At 37.5% G+C, this 19,252-nt stretch overlaps 4 protein-coding genes across 34 annotated transcripts; 2 read left to right on the top strand and 2 right to left on the bottom strand.

Moving 5' to 3' along the window:
* The first annotated feature begins 1,907 nt into the window (after positions 1 to 1,907).
* Positions 1,908 to 2,377, top strand: LOC140782447 (salt stress-induced hydrophobic peptide ESI3-like). Its single transcript, XM_073129003.1, has 2 exons — positions 1,908 to 2,026; positions 2,124 to 2,377. The coding sequence occupies exons 1-2, from the start codon at positions 1,946 to 1,948 to the stop codon at positions 2,205 to 2,207; spliced, it is 165 nt and encodes a 54-aa protein (XP_072985104.1). The 5' UTR covers positions 1,908 to 1,945; the 3' UTR covers positions 2,208 to 2,377.
* A 111-nt stretch (positions 2,378 to 2,488) lies between these two features.
* Positions 2,489 to 7,442, bottom strand: LOC140781807 (interactor of constitutive active ROPs 3-like). Of its 4 annotated transcripts, none has more exons than XM_073128040.1 (4): positions 7,175 to 7,442; positions 5,940 to 5,997; positions 4,699 to 4,876; positions 2,489 to 4,252 (listed from the first exon to the last, which is right to left on the bottom strand). In XM_073128040.1, exons 2-4 carry the CDS (start codon positions 5,957 to 5,959, stop codon positions 2,642 to 2,644), a joined length of 1,809 nt encoding a protein of 602 aa, XP_072984141.1. In that variant the 5' UTR covers positions 5,960 to 5,997; positions 7,175 to 7,442; the 3' UTR covers positions 2,489 to 2,641. The 4 variants fall into 4 exon arrangements, with proteins under 4 accessions (XP_072984141.1, XP_072984143.1, XP_072984142.1 ...); XM_073128042.1 differs by having other exon boundaries at positions 4,699 to 4,873; positions 7,175 to 7,406; XM_073128041.1 differs by having other exon boundaries at positions 6,992 to 7,370.
* Positions 7,443 to 8,833: 1,391 nt separating this feature from the next.
* On the bottom strand, positions 8,834 to 12,176 carry LOC140781049 (uncharacterized). Its single transcript, XM_073126825.1, has 5 exons — positions 11,911 to 12,176; positions 11,079 to 11,330; positions 10,169 to 10,312; positions 9,407 to 10,090; positions 8,834 to 9,323 (listed from the first exon to the last, which is right to left on the bottom strand). Exons 1-5 carry the CDS (start codon positions 12,016 to 12,018, stop codon positions 9,072 to 9,074), a joined length of 1,440 nt encoding a protein of 479 aa, XP_072982926.1. The 5' UTR covers positions 12,019 to 12,176; the 3' UTR covers positions 8,834 to 9,071.
* Positions 12,177 to 13,743: 1,567 nt separating this feature from the next.
* LOC140782129 (PWWP domain-containing protein 5-like) lies at positions 13,744 to 19,252 on the top strand. Of its 28 annotated transcripts, XR_012107806.1 has the most exons (5): positions 13,744 to 16,299; positions 16,413 to 16,484; positions 16,607 to 16,656; positions 18,419 to 18,530; positions 18,883 to 19,252. XR_012107806.1 is itself a non-coding variant. In XM_073128540.1 (3 exons), exons 1-2 carry the CDS (start codon positions 13,977 to 13,979, stop codon positions 16,469 to 16,471), a joined length of 2,382 nt encoding a protein of 793 aa, XP_072984641.1. In that variant the 5' UTR covers positions 13,744 to 13,976; the 3' UTR covers positions 16,472 to 16,484; positions 18,883 to 19,252. The 28 variants fall into 28 exon arrangements, 11 of the variants coding, with proteins under 11 accessions (XP_072984641.1, XP_072984642.1, XP_072984640.1 ...); XR_012107808.1 differs by lacking the exon at positions 16,607 to 16,656; XR_012107807.1 differs by lacking the exon at positions 16,607 to 16,656 and having other exon boundaries at positions 18,880 to 19,252.

Genomic DNA, 19,252 nt, shown 5'->3' with positions numbered 1-19,252 from the left:
TTTTAATAAAATTAGTAGTTAAGGATGAACTAAGAGGTCCCACATAGTCAACTTCAATCCTAAGTAATTATTATAAAAAAAAATTTACTTAATGGTCTAGTAGTTTAACTCAATCAGTTAATAATTTACTAGTATAATTTCCTAGCACGATAATTTAGAGTAATATCTAATTCTAAATAATAACTTAGTGACATAAACAAGTTAAATATACTAAGAATAAGAAGGAAATTTTTGAGTAGAATCGAATCTATATTTGATGAAAATATCTCTTCGCTTGTTCGAAGACCCTCCAAAGAATCCAGACCATAATAAATAAAAAGAAATTAGAGTGAATATTAGAGAAGTGACAAGTGGAAGCTCTCTATTGGAGGAAGGAGTAGCGTAAGATTGGCGCAGAGCGAGAAAAGATGGCACAGGGTGGGACCAGCTACAAGGTTTTTTTATTATCATCTATTTTATATGGAGATATTAACACTTAACCCTCGTAAATTATTATTTATTTATATTTAGACAATCTTAATTATTTGTTACGACTGATTTAATTTTTTGATAACTTAATTTGACTTTCTTGCTCTCTAAAATAAAAGTAAAGATGTTTACAAGAACACTTAACATTAATCACCATACAGTCACTTATTTTTTTTTTTTAATATAAAAAGCACTTTAAAGATAGATTTTATATAATTACAATGATCAATGTGCTACGGAAAATAAATAATTTATAAAAAATCTTGGCTAAGCTATAAATTTTGTCATCGTCTTTTAACGTTATATTCGTACGAATCAGGTATATAGCCTTGGTCCATATAAATATTCGTTGCTTTCCAAGCCTGCCTAGTTGTAACTTGCAACATAAAAGAAGAAAGGAAGAACTTTTTGCAAGCATGGGATCAAATAAAGTCTACTTTGTGGAAAGATTACAAAAGATACCAAGAAAGACGCCAGAAATTGCAATCGCATAAGTTATATATATATATATATATATATATATTTAGGTACAATGCTAAGGGATTGATGGTATATATATTGATAATGATAATTTTTATTGCCTCTGCTCAAATTTTATCGTCGTCAATGTGCACGATCGAAATGGTTGAATATCCGCGATTGGTGCCTTGGTGCACATCTGATGTGCACGATCGAAATGGTTGAATATCCGCGATTGGTGCCTTGGTGCACATCTGATGTGCATGATCGAAATGGTTGAATATCCGCGATCGGTGTCTTGGTGCACATCTGACTGTACACCGAAAGAGAAAGGAGAAACCATATTCAATTCAATCTATTAGGGTACTCAAAATTTCTAACCTTGTATTCACCCCGGCTGCTCAATCAGCATCACGATTATATTCTCTATAGGTACAAAGGAAAAATGAGGTATCAGTTCTCTGCACTTCAAAATAAATTTTTTGATGCACCGAGGAGACTCCATAGAACGGTTGACAACTTCAATCAGGGCTTTTGTGATGCTTTTATATATGACCTAGCTAGTCCGGTAAAAGTTAAGACACGGTGAAGAGTATGGGTCTTAGCCTCCCGATCATGGTCTCTTCCAACAGAACCAGCCACAACTTGATCAGAAGCTCCTCAAAATTTGGCCCAGAGTAACCAAAAAACCTCCTATCAAAGTACTCTTTGGTTATAGATAGAGCTTGCTAAGCCACATTTCTCAGCCTTGCATCTCATCACCGGAAATCTTAGGAGTTGTTCAAGCATTGGGCTCGAGCCCAATACAGGATTGTATAAAAGCCCAATGGTTTGAAGACATCCATCAAAAGGACAATTACGTGGCTCGAGGCAACACACGTGGCATCTAAAGGCCATGGCATTGTGACACGTTACACGTACCTTCCTTCTCCCACGAATAGAGTCTGGTATAACTCATCCTCCTTCAGACGCTATGGGAGTTGCAAGCGAGAGAAGAATAGATTATCGCATTAGAAAGATGGGTTCGGAGACGTTCTTGGAGGTGATCCTGGCCATTCTAATCCCCCCTGTGGGTGTCTTCCTGCGTTACGGATGTGGTGTAAGTCTAATTCACAAATTTTGATATAATCTATTTTGAATAGTTGTTTCATTTTTTTTACTTTAATTTTTTTTTTTTTCATATTGGTTGTTTGCAGGTGGAGTTTTGGATCGATCTACTACTGACGATATTGGGATATATTCCGGGAATAATTTATGCCATATACGTTTTGGTAGGATAGTAGTTGGAATAAGATAGACTAATTAGTTCTTCATCAATGTCATTTGAGTAATACTACTTTGTGTCCGATGAATTCTGAAATGTTGCGTCTCAGCTGTATTTGATTCATTTGTGTTATTAATATATGGCATCTCCATGCAATCTTATTGCCATGGAGATTCATTTGTGATATATTGGTTACTTGTTCATAGTTGCACGCTCAAGAGGTATAGGAATGGATTAATCTTGCCATGGAGATTACTCTTTAACTGTATGTTAATAAAGCTTTAACCAGGAGAGAAATAACAAAGTAAATCTAAGCCTCCAATACACTGCAGGGTTTCATCATTACACAGCATTTACTTTTAACTCCTCAGTTGGTCAAATCAAAAGAAGTAGCAACATGGGGGAGAGGCTAACAGTAGCATGAAAACAAGTAGAAATGACCCAGTTCTCTCATTTTGGGCTCTTCTTCCACAGGCCACTCATCCTCCTCAGCACACTGCCGTTGTTCTTCTTCTTGGGTGATTCATCATCCAAGTCATCGGAGAACGGCGAGCTCATGAGCTTGCCCCCGATCGAGTTGTAGCCTGAATCCATTGACCCAGTTCTCTCCATGAATTTTCCATTGTTTCCAGTAGTAGTAGTAGTAGTAGTGAGAGCAGCTGCTGCAGCTTCAGCTGCCTTCCTCCATTGATCTGATTGCACCCTGAGTCTCCTCAATTCGGTTTCCATCTCTGAATTCATAGCTTGAGCTGCATCTAGCTGCTCTGCCACCCTCGCCGCCCTCCGGCTGCTCTTATCCACCTCCTCCGTGACGCTTCCAAGCCTCATCCGCACTTCTTGCTCCGCTGCCTTGGCTAGCTCTAGCTCAGCCACCGCCTCTTCATACTTTTCGTGGCTCTCCATCTCCTTCTTCCCTATCTCGGCTTTCAGCATCTCGTTCTCGTCCAAGATGCTCTGTAACTCGTTCTCCTTGTCCATGAGATTTGCCTTTAGTTCCGCTATGTCGGTAATAGACTTCATTAAATTCGTCTCTAATTCAGACACTGTTTGGTTCATCGATGGGTCTTTACTCGAAGCTGCTATCCCATCAAGTTCAAGCTGCTTCTCAGCTAGCCTTGCCTTCAGTTCAGCAAGCTCTGCATTTTTGTTATTCAATTCAAGTTCAAGCTTGGATTCTTTTAGTCCAGACTCCATCTTGAAGCTCTCCAGCATTTCATTAGCTGTCCGAATCTTCATGGCATTTTGAGTTTGTTCCTCCCTATGCTTAGCCACTGCCGATCTCAGTTTCTCTATCTCTATCTCCATCTCCAATGAACCATTGCTAGATGTCTTCGAAGACTTCTCGGTATCAGCTTCCTCAACGACCTTCTTCGCCTCCAATTTTTTCACAATTGCCTCCAGTGATTTGATTTGAGCTTGAGACTCTTCTAACTCAGAAACTTTTGATCTCAAGGATTCTTGGAGTTTCGAGCCTTCAGAACAAAGGGATTCGATGGTGATCTTGGCCATATCCAACTGCTGCTGGCTCTCACTAACCTTTGCTCGTGCATCAGCTTCAGCCTTCTCGCTGTCTCTAAGATGAATCTTGAAGCTCTCGATTGTAGAAAGCGCTGCAGCCATGTCTTGCTTCAATGCCTGGAGCTCAGAAAATGCCTCTTCAGAATTTTTTACTTGAGCGGCCTCAGATTTAGCAGCCATTTCTAGTTGCTCCTTCAACCTCTGGATCTCAGATATGGCTGAGCCCAAGGCTGCAGAGTCAACAGAATGCTGTTTCTGAATGGCTTCAAGCTCAGATTGCCATGCGCGATCACGCTCCTGAGAGATCTTGCGTAGTTCCTGAAGACGACCTTCTTCAGCCGCAGAGAACTCAACAAGCTGCTGTTGGGAATCCTCGAGCTTCGAGGTGATGGCCTGAAGATGCTGCTTGGATTCCTCTGCTTCCTGCTGCGCTTGCTTCTTCCATGTTTCATCAGAACTTAGCTGATCCTTTGCCTTCTTCAGTTCCTCTTGGAGCTGACTGACCTGGGATTCCAACTCGGATATCCTGCTTGGACGCTTCTTCTGGAATTTATAAATTATAATGGATCAGGATGGAATGTAAGGTGATGATCTTGGCCAAGATAGGTTTAATGGCCAAAATAACTGTTTGAATCTCTAATGGAAAATAACACCTAAACAATTTTCCTGAGCAAAACTGCTAAGCAGTGAATACAGTACCCCCTGGTGACCTATGAAAAATATGTAGAGCTAAAAGAAAGGAACAACTTAGAAGCTGGAAAAAAGACTAGCTTTATGAAGAATGTCACTGCAATTTTTTAGAGCAGCATCCACCTTCATCAAAATTTGCCAAAATTATCCAATAGATAGTTCACAATCAAATTATCCAAAATTTGCCAAAATCATAAGGAGTATCAGAATTTTTCACTAATGATTTCAAGTTTCGAGCAGATGTCATCTCAAATGATGCAACGATAAAGAAAAATGTAATTCATCTTTTTTGTTATTACCTCGGTCACTGGGCTTCTAGGTGATCGACGCTGGATGACCTTAGGACTCCTTTCAGTAGGTGTCTTTGTGGGAGTAATTCCAGGAGAGTCAGATTCATTTCCTCCTGTCTTACTCACACGAGCTTTTCTAGGGGTAGCTAAAGATGTCTTCTGAGGAACGTCTGATGATCCATTCCTGCTGCATCAAATGATATATGCTAAAGATGATATCAAATTCAGAAGAAAAACAAACAAAGAAAAAACTATCGAGGGATCAATACGAAAATATGGTAGGGCATTCTATCAATTGTCAGAATAAAAACACTTATGAGCATATCTTTTGGTCTAGTACAATTGATCATTCAAGATACTGCCATACTGGAAGTTAGTATCAGAAAATAAAACGAACTTGATTACCTATCAAAAATTGTAACCAAAAAGTAAGAGAATGGACCAGTTAATCACACATTAGAGAAACATAGCAAGAGCGCAACACCCCACAACTTCCGTGCTTTCATTGTAATCTATGTAGTTTGCGAACTAGACATTAATCTGAGTTCATACTAATCAACAAGACAACAGCTTGATCACAAAGGTATACCATCATATATCTACAGTCTATCACTACAAACTTCCATCTTTCATTAATCACCTTCTTATTTTTAAACTCTGGATTGCATATATACGAATCACCACTCCCTTCTTTATTGTGCAGTCTAACTACTAGGCCTTCTAGACTCAAATATCCTTGGACCCACTTATACAACTTGCAGCACATGAATGCAAAAAAGCTAAAAGAAAGAGCACACATAAAATTTGTCACGTTAAGAAAAAAAATGGCTGTGCCTGCTTACAAACAAAATAAAAGGCAAAAAAAAAGGACAAGGTTAAATCAGATGGGAAAAAAAACCCACAACTTGCTCATTAGAAAACCAAGAGAGGAATCTCATAAATAACAAAAGGTAAATATGATCGTCTACTATTATCAGACTTCTATACACCCAGTAAAGCATCTTAGTATCTAACTTCACCAATGCCCAGGCCATCTCTCTAATGAGAAGATCAGACAAACCCCACAGGGCCAGTAGCAGTCACACATGGGAGGAACTAACCCTTCTACAGACAAGGAAACAAGTGGGTCTCCTGTGCCTCATCTATTACATTCAATACAAACAAAGCACCTCTTGGATACCATGCCCACCACTGCAGCATACAAACTAAAACCAAAGTATTAAAGCACAACACTACAAGCAGAAACCAACCTGGTCTTCGGTGTCTGCATACTTAGCTTGCTAAGTAAATCTTTCTCCACTTGCTAACCTGCAGTAGTAAATAAGAGAAAAAGTCAAATAACATAGAGGGGGAGAGAGAAAGAGGGATCATCTGAGTTCATTGGTTTTATTGTAGCATGTGTATTAATAAATACATGCATCAGGATCACATTGATAGAGTATCCAAAGCAATGAAATAAAACCCATTCATTTTGTTTCCATGGTAAGTTAAAAGTGAAAAAGGAGAGAGTTTTGCTTCTTTTCCTTTTGCTCAAATTAAATACTGTCCTGCAACTCGTACTCTGATAGAGAATCCAGCATTGCCACTACCCAACGGTTCAAATTGGTGAAAGGAATCCAGTAAGAAAAGAAGGACCAACCATCCTCAAGAACACAACACAAGAGATCTTTGAATCACGAAAATGCCCTCTATTCTGCTATAACGAGGGCAGGGATATAAGGGTGGTTTGGTCATTATGGTAGGAGAGAACAATAAAATGGGTGCCCTCTTATAGAAAAAGGAGGGTCAAAGCAGCAAAGACTGCAGAACTGCACAATTCCTGAGGAGTCACATTGATAAATAATAATAACTCCTATTGGGTAATAGGGGCTATTATTTATAAGATAAAAGAAGCAGTTCAAATGGAACAACAAAAAGATAAGGAAGCAAAAGCATTGATGAAGAAGGATCAACTGTTTCCAAGTAAAAATTTCTCATCTGCGAGCACCCATGCGAGGCAAATCTATGAGAACAAGTGGAAAAACAAAGCTTAGATAAAAGAGAGACAGATCGAAACCAAGAAGAGAGATATATGAAAACATTATTCACATTCTTAAATGGAAGGAAACCAATTTTTGAAATCGTCCAAAGAAGCTTCTTTTATGATTTATTTCCAAATATCCTAAGATCGGAAAGCACGGGAAGAGAGGAAAGCAGGAGCGATGGCATTATCATTTTAAACTCGTTATAAAGCCTCTTTGATCGAAGCCAACATCACAATGAGATGAAAAGAAACCCAAAAAAAAGCTCCCAACTTTGCCACCTTTCCCGTCTTTCTTCTTCTCGTCTAAGATAAAGATCGCAACTTGCTCACATTTCCATCAAAGACAAAGATCGCATCCTAGCCATTTTCCTCTTCACTCTCTCTTCCAAAACACAGGAACACACACACACACACACAGCGAAAGTGGGAGCGAGCGAAGAAAAACAAATGCTACCAACTCACCCTTGTACTGCTTTGGATTCTTCTTCTTCCCTTTCTACTACTACTACTACTACTACTACTACTACCACCACCTCCTCCACTTCTACTTGTTCGCAGTTTCCGATACGTTTCTCTCCCACTCCGCTTCAGTTTTCGGAGTAAATGGTGGAAGAGTGGGGGCAAAGCATGAGAATTTTATATCAAAAAGAAAGGCACTAGGGTTTGTCTCGAGAGCTCTAAATAAATAAAGGTTGAAAACAAACGAAGAGGTAAATAGATTTTGTCGCCACCCAGTTTAAGACTTAACCGTATTGTATTCTTGCGCTGCGTCCGAGATTTGAATACACGAACAAAGGTAGCTCTTTGAAACCGTTGGCCACTCACTGGCTTTAATCAACTGGGAAAGATTACCTTTGTTTTATAGTCAATAACTCTTTTTGAGTAATGCCACTTATAATAGTTAATCTGATAATTAATTACTCGGTTTGGTGGTTAAGCACATAAGTAACCACATAATTAGGGCTGTCAAAATAATTGAAAGCTCCCCTCCATCAAGCTCGACTAAAAAATAAGTTTACCCTTCAAAATAGTTTATCATGAGCCAACTAACTAACTATATATATATATATGTTTTATATTTCTATTATATTTTAAAATTTATTTAAATGGATTATAGTTTTAAATTTTGATCATGTCATATCTTTTTTAAATACATGAAAATTTCTATTAGTTTATAGTTTTATAATTGAATTAGATTGTCTTTTAAATTTGATTCAAGACTAAATTAAATTTAATTAGGCTCAAATTAGTTTAGACTTAAAATTACTCACTAATTTAGACACTAAATTATTTTTAATTCGAACTTGATCATACTCAATTACACTCCTACTTGACATAATCGAGTTTTTCTTGTGCCCAAATGCACCCTTTCTATCTCACCTTATATCAACTATAATAGGAAAGAAAACTCATATCTTTTGGATTGAGAGTAACAGTTCTGGGTGACAGCTAAATAGTAAATGTAACAGAGTATCTCTTGAGTCCAAGTGAGGACTTCCTCAAAAGCTGGGACTTACCAACCAAATCCACACCACACTGATCCATCCAATGTAGGCTGCTTGGCTTTACCTCTGAAGAGTTCAGAAGCACTCATCAAGGAATCCAAACTTCTACATCAGAGGAAAGCTGAGAAGACGATGACTCAGGACAAGATGAATTATGGTTTGATAAAAAGGATTCTTATATTGAAAGAAAAGAAAAGGAAAAGGAAACATTGTTTCTGAATTAATTACTTGAGATGATGGGACTAGGATGGAGTCCACTGGTGTCTTCAAGCTTTTTAAGAGGGACCAAAAAGGAAAAGTAATTGAGAGGAAGCGTGCGGAATTAAAAGGCTTAGGTTGGGTTAGGAGGTGACTTGATTTGTAATGAAAGCAACCATTCATACCTTATGATTTTTTATTAAAGAGTTGGAAAGGATTAAGCTTGCGTGATAAAAAAAAGGGAGAAGTAACTTTTACATAAAAGTTGTGCTGTCTTTTTGTCCAAAAACAATGCCAACATCTTAAAGCAGGGGTTGGATAACCACCTGTTCATGAATTTTATTTTGGAGAATCCTTGATGTTCTCCACTTGACATATGAAGTTGATTTATACAACCTAGCTGCAACCACTCGCCATATTGAAAAACATAGGTACCTTGAATTATTACTACATTGGAACAATGTTCTTATTATCTTGTACAATATGTATGATTTACATTCACAAGCATCAGTATGATAAAATTATACATGAGCCAAACTAAACAAATCCTACGAGACTCCCTGAGTTGTACCAATGGATCATAAACCAAAACTGTATCATCAGCAAATGTACAAGTTCTTTTACTATCAAATTCCTGAACATGTTCGCGATGATCTTTAGCAGATTACGCAGTCTCTAGGATCTGCATTTGAACCTTCTTCAGAATCCCCATCGGCACCTGTAAATCCTAGCAAGAAGGCCTCTCTTTGATCTTCCTCATCATCACTTTCGGTATCTATGCTTGAGAGTCTACGCTCAACATAAGCCGTAGGTTGTCTTCGCTGCAACCTCAAAACATGCATGATAATATCAGGAGAGAGTGTTACTTGTGCACGAGCCTCTCTACCACGCTTGTTAGCAGCCATTATCTGTCACAAGCAAGTACAAAGTGAGAATTATGGTATGTTACTACAATATTACTAAACTCCAATCTATAAACATCACTAGCAACCTCTTTGGCATTTTTGGGCAGTGAAGCCAACTTTTTGGCTGTAGGAATCCAGATCTTCACATTTTTATCAAATCCACTAGTAGCAAGGAAAGGAAAATAAGGATGCGGTTCGACAGAATTTACTATGTGCTTGTCGCCAACCATCATACATACAAGTTCTCCTCCATTCTTCTTCCATATGTAAATATGGCCACAATCTGACCCACTTACAACATACTCATCATTGGGTCCAAAGAAGCTGACCCCTTTCACTGTCTGTGAATTTCTATGACCAGAATATACCTGTGACTGATCAAGCTTTTGCAAATTCTCAGCTGGGCCTGTTCTGGACCAAGGATTTGGACCGAGATCCATGTCTTTCTGAAATAGGTAGGCAAGCTCATCATTGTATGAGACGAGCAACTCGCTTGCTTTGGAGTATGCAACCCCAGTAATGTGGATGTTGTCAGAGCCAGTCAGATGTTTAGGACAGAAAGTACTGACAAGTTGATCTGAATTACTGGATGCATCCCGCTGGTAGTTCCTTATGTCGTAGACACGTGCATATTCATCAGATCCTCCGACCGAAAAATAATTAGGGTTGCGTGGGTCTATGACGATAGCATTCAGTCGTACAGGCTGTTTGTTGTTTGAGAATGAAGAGCAGATGAAAAGCTTGGTGGAGCGGTCACTCCGTAAATCAAACTGTAAGACAAAATTTCAAATTCTGCAACAATAGATAAGTGATTAAAAGAGTAACAGAAAATGGAGAAGATGGCATACATGTTGTACCAAGCCATCCTCGCCACAGCTGTAAAATATGTGAGGGCTTCCTGGTTCAATGGCAAGCTTGTGTACACGGCCAAGATGTGTACCAAGCTCCTTGGTAGAGACATCACCATTGTCCGTGATTTGGCCAACTCTCACCTAAGTGAAGAAAAAATTCATAAATTAAAATTCAATAATCTTCATCTTCACAATTACAAAGAAACCAACAGGATTAATGCTTTCAACTTAGACTTCCTCTTCGTTTCTTTTCTTGTTATAAAATGTTGTTTAAGTTAAAACTTAAAAGTCACTTGTTAGTTGACAGCAACTGAATTTGTTTTCACAATTTCAAATAACCAAAAAGAGCTAAGGCATAACAATCCTGAGATTTATTTAATAGGCCTAAAGAAAATTTGGTTGAGGAATATGATGATACATTATATGGCCTGCAAGAGCAAGCAATATTCAATTTCAGATCTAACCATCTGCAATAAAATTCAAATATATAGGTAAGTAAAGGCACTCAAGTGTACAATGTTAAATTAGGAGAATACCTTGGATAATAATTGGTGAGGAATTACTTCGAATTTGGATAGCTTTGTCATATCTAGCTACTCATGGAGTGAATAAGAACAAGAGAGAACCTAATTGTTAGTAGAACCTTGATGTCTTAATGTGTTATCTTCATTTTAAGGAACTGAATAGGAATCACAAGTCCAGACTACCTAAGAACAGGACTCCATAGTCCATACACTTGTATTCACTTCCACATATAAATATACCAACAAGACTATATATCCCTAGTCACAAGTACTATGCACCACCTCATTCTTGCCAGGATAAAAATAGCAAGATAAGCAAGTAGGAATTCCATATGCAGTTCTACATATTCACTGTGTGAAAAAATGACTTAAAGGGTTGCTACCTGGCCATCTGCAGCAGAAGATATTATTGTCCGATCATCAGTGAATGGCATAATCCGAGCCTGGAAAACGTTCTCTAAATGACCAGAAGGATATGAAAGCTTCTTAGTTTTGGCTTCCCAGTTCCAAATTATGATGTCCCTGTCATCAGAACCAGAAACGAGGAGGTCTCCACCAGGGTTGAAATAAACAGTATTTACACACCCCTTATGGCCATGTAACTTCCCATATAGATTCATCCTCCTCGCAAGGGCCTGTTTATATATAACGACAAAGTAATAAGCAATTAAGATCAATACGAGAGTAGTTGTTTCAAATTTTCCTTCACATAGTGTGACCAACTATAATTCTACAATTTGGCTATTTTCCAAACTCACCCTATAGGATGCATTTAGTTGCACGATAACAATAGTAGCCTAGTAGGTATAACTTTGTTATCCCAAGGTTGGAACCAAAATTATTCAAAATTTTCCTTTGTTCTAATGCTTCATCTAATACAGTGAAAGTTAGCGAAACTGACTCGAAATGCCATCTTTGTTCATATATGCCCAACTAAACAACATTTACCTCAACTTTGTTCTGAAGGTTGGGAATTGCTATTTTGTGGAATTTTGAACCCAATCATCCCTAAGAAAATATGCCCAAATCCCAACCTTCAGAACAAAGTTCTTTATCCACAACAAAGACTTACTAAACTATGTAATTGGGCGAAATTTCTGATTGCGCATCAGCTGGTGCATGACAAATTGACACAAAGCTTTGTTGCAAAACAGCAAATACTCCAATAACTAAGCTACTTATGATTCGGGGAAAAGATAATTGAGAAAAGAAGACCTCCGAGCCGCCGATTTGGCGAACAAAAGTTCGGGGCTGAGATGACCCGAGCTCCCTTTGCTTGATCTCAGAGAACCCACTTATTGAACCCCTCGAATGCTTCTCCATCTTTCTTTATTTCAATCTATAATCTAATATGAGAGAAGGGAGGCGGAGATAGGAGGAGAGGAGGTCATGCGATTCGCCCCCATGGAAGAAGAAGAGAAAGAAGAGAGTGGCGCTAGGGGGGGGGTTATTGTAACGGTGATAGTATGACTGTAGCGCCTGTAGAAGTCTGCGAAGACTTCGAATACAATGCCGAGTTTTTGTTCGGCCCAAAATCTATATAATAATATATATTTGGGTTAATGTTTAAAAACTCTTGAGTACTTTGCTAAATGTTGAATTAAAAAAAATACATAGTTGATCATACAAGATGTTGAATTAAAATATACTCAGCAGTGACAAAATCGTAAAAGATTTGATAAGTTATTCTAAGCATCTAAAATAATATTAATATAATTTTAAATAATACATATACATACATATATATATATATATATATATATATATATATATATATATGTTCAATATTGTTATATCTTTTAATTATTTATAATTTTATATCTTTAATTTTACTCTTTAGTTTAGTTAAATATAATAAAAATAATAATGATCATATTGAATTAAGTACTTAACTTAAAACTATATAATAGTTTTATAAAATTAAACCAAACTTAATTTTTCACTTTTCTTTGTTAGACACTTTCTGAGAATATAGCCCAAATAATCTGAATTATATGTAAATGATGGGGAGAAAATAATAAATAAATAAAAATAGTCAATAGTAAATAATAAAGTTATTCCACGTGTACTCAACTCAAATATTATCTACTCGATTTAAAATAATACACAAAGCCAAATATCATCGATTCTACTTTTCGAATAAAATATTTCACGAAATTTTAAGCTTCTTCTACCGATTGTGCTTCTCACGGGCTATATATAAAAAATGACCCACTAACTAACTTCTCGCTCCAATCATTGTCATGAGCTCGTCTCCTCCCTTCTACTCTTTTTTCTTCAAACTCTTTTCTAGAAAAAATTTATGATAAGAGTGAGAGTTTTGCTCCTTACTATTGCTAAGATTTTTCTCTTTACCACTTCTTTAATCGTGACAGTGTATGATTGTTGGTAGCTTTTCTAGATTGCTATTTTATATGTATTCATTTTAATTAATTAGTCTCTTTCTTTTATACATGTGTTTGACTTGTTACATGTATTTTTTTATAGATTTTATTTATTTTAAAATAAAATAAATTATTTTTTATGTGATATAAAATGAAAAAAATTATAAAAATAATAATGTTTAGAGTAAATTAGTAATTGAGTTAGTGCGTAATAAAAAAATATAATTTTAGAATAGGATTATTATAATATTTAATTATAATTTAAGAATAAATATTTTGTATTTTTAGAATAAAATAAGGATTATTCTTGAAGTCAAATAGCTAATTACCAGAGTTTGTATAATACTTTTAATCTGAAAGAAACAGCATTAGTCTAAAGAAAAATTTTCCGCTCGAATTATGGCGGTGAGATTCTCCGGCGCTCGAAACTGAATTCGAACTCACGACTACAATCACCTCCCCGTGAGCATAAACATCGTCCCACCACCCCTCCGAACGGGTGATTCATACCTATCAACGTCCAAATTGCGAGTTACCTGGTTCATATCGGATCCATTCGTGGATCCGAGTCATCACCCGAAACCGACCGTAGCGGTAACGTTACAGAGCGGTGCACGTAGTCCGCCTTCTATATTTTATCCCCAAATGAAACGTAATCGAAACCCTTGGCCCTTGCCGTGGTTACGTTCGTTTTCGGCATCTCCTTCTGCTACAGGGCGAACCGCAAGAAATCCAGGTGCGCCGTCGCTTCCTTTAATGGCTAAATCCATCTCTCGTAGCTCCAAAGGATTCTAGGGCTTCGTCTTCCTCCTCTCTATCCCTCTCTCTCTCTCTTCTCCGAGAGATTTGTTGGTGTTTGTTGCGTCCTTTAAAGGATTCCTAGGGTTCCGTTGCCTTATGTCTTCGGATCGTTCGGAGAAGGAGGAAGCGGTGCCCTCCCGTGGCCTCGACCTCAACTCCTTCGCCGACGCTGGGGCCGCGGGTGAGAAGTCCGACGAGCCCTTCTCCGCCGCAGCTGCCGAAACCCTAGCTGAGGACCCGGTCGGAGGTGCTTCGAGAACCCCTGCTTTCGATAGAAATGGTGGAATTAAGGACGGCGGTGGTGATGATGTCACAAAGAAGATTGAGAAAGATACGAACTTGGTTGATGGGAGTAATGTAACAAAAGAAGAAGATGAGGAGGGGGACAAGAGAGTGGTTATCGGAAAGCATGAACCTTCCAAGAGACGAGGAAGGCCAAAGAAAGATGATTCTGCAGCTGAGAACGTTCAGCATCCCACCAACTCCACGCCATTTCAAGACGAGAAGAGGGATGCTTTCGCTGTTTCGGATTTGGTGTGGGGTAAAGTTAGGAGCCATCCTTGGTGGCCCGGCCAGATCTTTGATCCTTCCGATGCCTCCGACTTGGCTTTAAAGCATCAGAAGAAGGAGCACTTGCTTGTGGCATACTTTGGCGACAAAACTTTTGCATGGAACGATGAATCGATGCTGAAGCCTTTTCAATCACACTTCTCGCAGATGGAGAAGCAGAGCAGCACGGACGCTTTTCTTACTGCTGTGAATGTATCTTTGAAGGAGGTCTCCCGGCGTGTGGAGTTAGCGTTGTCAGATAGACGCTTTGTTGATGAAGATCTTAAGTACCAGAAAGTTGAGAATTCTGGTATCAGGGGAGAAACATATAGCCCTGTAGTTAATAATTCCTTTATTGTACGCTCTTTCCAGCCTGAGAGGTTCCTCGACTATATTAGGGATTTAGGTCAAGTGCCTATGGAAGGGGCTGACAGATTGGAGCTTGTGATAGCTAAGGCTCATTTGAGGGCTTTTAATCGCTCAAGGGGTTATCCTGATCTTCCCGAATTTCTTATTGGTGGAGGACTGGAAGATGAAGCTGTTATTTCACCTGCCAAGAAGAACGGTTCAGAAAAGGGTTTAGCCGATTCCTCAGCTGGAGTAGCATTGGATTTTGCATCTGGAAAGGGGAAATCAAGAGGTCGAGAGATCCCAGTTAGCAAAAAGAAACATATTTCAGAGGATGGTAGGAAGAAGAAGAGACTATCTGAACTAATGGAAGAGGAAGATGTTCCTCTTTCTGTGTTTGGCCGTAAAAGTGGGTCTGGAGTAAGAAATTTGTCAGGTTTATCAGGCCAGAAACATAAGAATGTTGACTCTGCTTCTATTGCATCACGGAAGAGTAAGAAGAAAAAACTTGACTCACTGGGTGATGTTAAACCAGAGTCAGAATCTCCAGCACATAAAAGATTTTCCAAGGTGGGAGAATGCATGCGTCGAGCAGCAGGGCAGCTGTCGCAGTCACCCTCTATTCTCAAAAGTAATGGTAAAACATATCAAGGGAGCCCATTAGATTTAAAAAAAGATGATGTTGATGACCCTCATACTCATGTGGAGACTCCAAATGTAAAAGGAAGCACCTTAAAGGAGTATTCTTCCCCTAGTGAGATGCTGTCACAGCTTTGTTTAGCTGCAAGGGATCCTATGAAGGGATATAGTTTTCTGACTATGATAGTTGATTTCTTCACTGATTTTAAGGCCTCATTTGCTTCCAAGGATACGGCGCTATCTAATGTGGTGGGAGGTAAGAGTGGTAGGAAAAAATCAGCAAACACAAAGTCGGTTTCTTTGGAAGGGTCCTCACCTGATCACATGCAGGATTCTTATTGGTCTGATGTTAGCAGCGAGAGTCCTGAAAAAGAACAGGTATCCAGTGGAAGCAAAAGGAACCAAGGGTTTAAGATTCAAAGGGAGAAGGTGGAGGAAAAGGGGTCTCCAGAGGAGTCATCAGTCCCGAGATTGGATACTGCAGAGCAATTGCAGGGTGATTCTGCGAGTGCCAATGGTGGGAAGGAACTGAAAGTGGAGACTTTGTGCAATTTGGAAGAGGAACTGGAAGAGTGCATGCCAACTGCACTAATTTTGAACTTTAATGAATCAGATGCTCTTCCATCTGAAGGTGATCTCATTAAAATTTTCAGTCGTTATGGGCCTCTCAAGGAAGAAGAAACAGAAGTTCTGAAAAAGGCAAGTCGCGCTAAAGTTGTTTTCAAGAGGCGTGTTGATGCGGAAGTAGCTTTCAGCAGTGCAGGGAAGTTTAGCATCTTTGGGCCAGCACTTATCAGTTACCGTCTTAGCTACTTGCCATCAACACCAAGAGCATCTTCCTTATGTCCATCACAAGGCAAAAAGGACTCTCTGCTTGTTGAAGGTGACCGTTCGGAAATTCTATGTACTTGTATATCATCTTTTACCTGCTTTTGGTGCTTCAATATGTAACTTTTGTTTCTTTTTCTTAATGGAAGGGTGTTTTTTTCCTTGTAGCTCAAGATAATGCAAAGCCCGTGCATGATGAGCCACTAGGAAATGGGTCATCGGATTGAGTTGTTGAGTTAGGTAAGCAACTTTTAGGACTTTCAGTATCAATAGACTTGTTAATTTAGCTGACCAAAACTGGTAGAATCTGTCATTTGTACTTTTCTGTCTTTTCCCCTAGTTACATTTTACTTGTTTTGTAGGTTAGGATTGTTATGCTGCAGAGCTGTATATACGAATATTGTAAAAAGCTGTAAGTTGTTTCAATTAAATTATCTTGTTGACTTGCCAGATTTTGAAATGGCATTTCCATCTAGTATGGGTACATGTTTTATGTGTGCTTTGAGGTTGATATTTAGTTTGTAAAATCTGAATTTTGTTTAAGTACTTTAAGTGAGGTTAAAATTATTCGACTTTTTTATTAACTGCACAACTTTGGGTCACATTGATTTTAATATTTATCAAAATACTAGTCTAAAGTTACAAAACTCTCTATTGATCGATCCACATAATAGAATGTATTGTTATCTTATATCAATTAGACTAAATTGGTTGAGTATAATGATTCTTTCCAATGAAAAAATAAACTCACAGAGTATTTTAGACAGTAGAACTTCTGTAAATTAAACGATTGGAATAATACTATACTGATTTTCTATAACAAGTATTTTTCATGCATTCAATGTATCCAAAAATAACAATCAATAATATAGATAATAAATCAATATGGAAATATTGAATAATGTATGCAGATGAATGCACTGTGTCTGTGGAGTATGAGGGTGAGTTGATGGAAAATGGAATCTCTATTAGCTCAACCCATCCTATATATAGAAAATTCCTCTTGTTTTTTTAAGGACTTTTGAAGCTAAAGATTCTACAAATAAAGTTGTAGAGGATTGTATAAATTTTTAATGCATTAAAAATTATTTTGATAAAAGTTCGTATAATAATAAAAGTTATAGCTTAAACACTAAATTTATGTCAACTTATTTTCTGTGACAACTTCAATTTAACTTTGACTTCCTGTTGGGATAACTCTTATCCTTCCAACTAAACATTTAGCAAATTTCTACAATAAGAATGAATCATTAACCGCTTGTCTCATTCAGTCTTGGCCATTGAATCTCCTCAAGTGGGAGAGATTTAGACAATGTATCAATTTGAATAAAGTTGTGACAATTTAGGGGTTGTGCTTAAACTCAAAGTTAACGGCATACATGACATAAATGTCAGAAATACTTAATTAGTATCTTATAATAATAAATTATAATTTTGCTCTATTCTTATAGAATTACTTGTTCACGTACTAATATCATAAAATTAAAAGCAAAGATATGCTTTAAAGCCTAAAACATATGAAACATTTTAGTGTCAATTTTATGTCCATCAGTTTGTTAAGTCCCTGTTTGGATGTGGTTTAGGCGTAACTTTAAACTAGTTTAGTGATCACTAAAGTGGTTTAATATCGAAACAATGATTTATCTCAAAACTTCTCTAGGGCAATCTATTTAAACCCATTCTTCTCTCTTCTCTCCTCTTTCATTCAATATTGATATTTACCAACAAATTTGACTATCATATTGCCATTGGAAAGATGTAAATTCAATTGACTTTTATTTCAATCCTTGCCCCCTCTCTTTTCTCCTCATTCATCTACTATAAAAAGTATTTTGACTATTTGATAACATTTCTTCTAAATTTACTACTTTTTTACATCACATCAATTGTAATTATGACGCTACTAAACTGGTTTGCAACAAAACACTATATTTTTCTAAACCAGTTCAAGCTACCTTATTCAAATTTAAAAAATGAGCATATTTAACTAGGTTTAGGAGTTATACCACATCCAAATCATTAAATTATTCCAGGACAGATTGTGTTAGTATACTTGTTTGTTTGATATTGTTTTTTTTTCCACACAATCTACTGGTGGGATTGCTAAGCAATCAATGCTGTCTCAATAGAGTATTGTTATTATACCATGCATTGAGTGATTTTTATTATCTCAGCCCGTACAACTTTGGATTGCTGGTAAGTGGTATAATATGCAGCTTTGATGAAACGGATATCTGCAATTCTGGAGCTCTCATGACAGTTTTAAACAAGCTCCTCCTTTTCTTGGTAAGCTGAACAAAGTTACTCAACCATGTGTACTTTACAAATTGCAAAAATAATAGTTTTGCTATTTGGATTTGGCTTAAATGTTATGTTTTCTATGACACTCTTTTATTTACTCTTTCTGAAATATCTTTGGCGTTACTTTGGTTTCTTTGTTCTATGAATCAACACATTACATGTGAGACCAGAGTTGATTCTATGCAGCCACTGAATCATGTGGCCTTTTTTTTCTTTCTATAATGTCGATTTACAGTGCTGAGAAGTAATTTTTTCTAATACACATGAAAGGAATCTAGTCCTGCATCATGGCAGTCATATGTATTGTATAATCACTAGCTATCTATCTTGACAGCAGGCCTCTTTATTGTTTAATCTGGTCGACAACTTATAGTGTTGAATGTTACTATTGAGATGCAAATGCCGTTGGATATGGAGCTGGCAGTGCTTCACTGGAACAAGTTGGTGGAACCAGAGACAGTAGCCAACACGAAGAAGTGCTGTTCTCCAAGTTGTGAAAGAGGACACTGAGTGAGAGGCATCTCAATTCTTATCGAATTGTAGCAAATTGGTTATGGTAGTGGAAAATAATTGTAATGTGTTGTAACAGCTTTCTCATCATCTTCTCAGAAATTTGGGTTCAATTTTTGTCAGACCTAAAAGCTAGAAAAGAACGAAAGGTTTTTTTTTTGTAATTATATCTTTTTGAAATCTCTTATTTATATGTA

The sequence above is a fragment of the Typha latifolia genome, chromosome 2, assembly GCF_019914945.1.
Source record: "Typha latifolia isolate L0001 chromosome 2, TyphaL0001v2, whole genome shotgun sequence".
Lineage (NCBI taxonomy): Eukaryota > Viridiplantae > Streptophyta > Magnoliopsida > Poales > Typhaceae > Typha > Typha latifolia.
Note: the sequence above shows the minus strand (reverse complement) of the source record. Positions and strands in the feature narration are given on the sequence as shown.

Excerpts from the sequence above, each read along its gene's own strand:
- LOC140782447 (XM_073129003.1), top strand. The coding sequence starts at position 1,946 with ATGGGTTCGGAGACGTTCTTGGAGGTGATCCTGGCCATTCTAATCCCC. Across the intron at positions 2,027-2,123 it reads TCCTGCGTTACGGATGTGGT|GTGGAGTTTTGGATCGATCT; the intron begins GTAAGTCTAATT and ends GGTTGTTTGCAG.
- LOC140781807 (XM_073128040.1), bottom strand. The coding sequence starts at position 5,959 with ATGCAGACACCGAAGACCAG. Across the intron at positions 4,877-5,939 it reads ATGCAGACACCGAAGACCAG|CAGGAATGGATCATCAGACG; the intron begins GTTGGTTTCTGC and ends CATTTGATGCAG. Across the intron at positions 4,253-4,698 it reads CTAGAAGCCCAGTGACCGAG|AAGAAGCGTCCAAGCAGGAT; the intron begins GTAATAACAAAA and ends TATAAATTCCAG.
- LOC140781049 (XM_073126825.1), bottom strand. The coding sequence starts at position 12,018 with ATGGAGAAGCATTCGAGGGGTTCAATAAGTGGGTTCTCTGAGATCAAG. Across the intron at positions 10,313-11,078 it reads CTTCTGCTGCAGATGGCCAG|GTGAGAGTTGGCCAAATCAC; the intron begins GTAGCAACCCTT and ends TTCTTCACTTAG. Across the intron at positions 10,091-10,168 it reads AGGATGGCTTGGTACAACAT|TTTGATTTACGGAGTGACCG; the intron begins GTATGCCATCTT and ends TTTGTCTTACAG.
- LOC140782129 (XM_073128535.1), top strand. The coding sequence starts at position 13,977 with ATGTCTTCGGATCGTTCGGAGAAGGAGGAAGCGGTGCCCTCCCGTGGC. Across the intron at positions 16,327-16,412 it reads TTCGGAAATTCTATGTACTT|CTCAAGATAATGCAAAGCCC; the intron begins GTATATCATCTT and ends TTTTCCTTGTAG.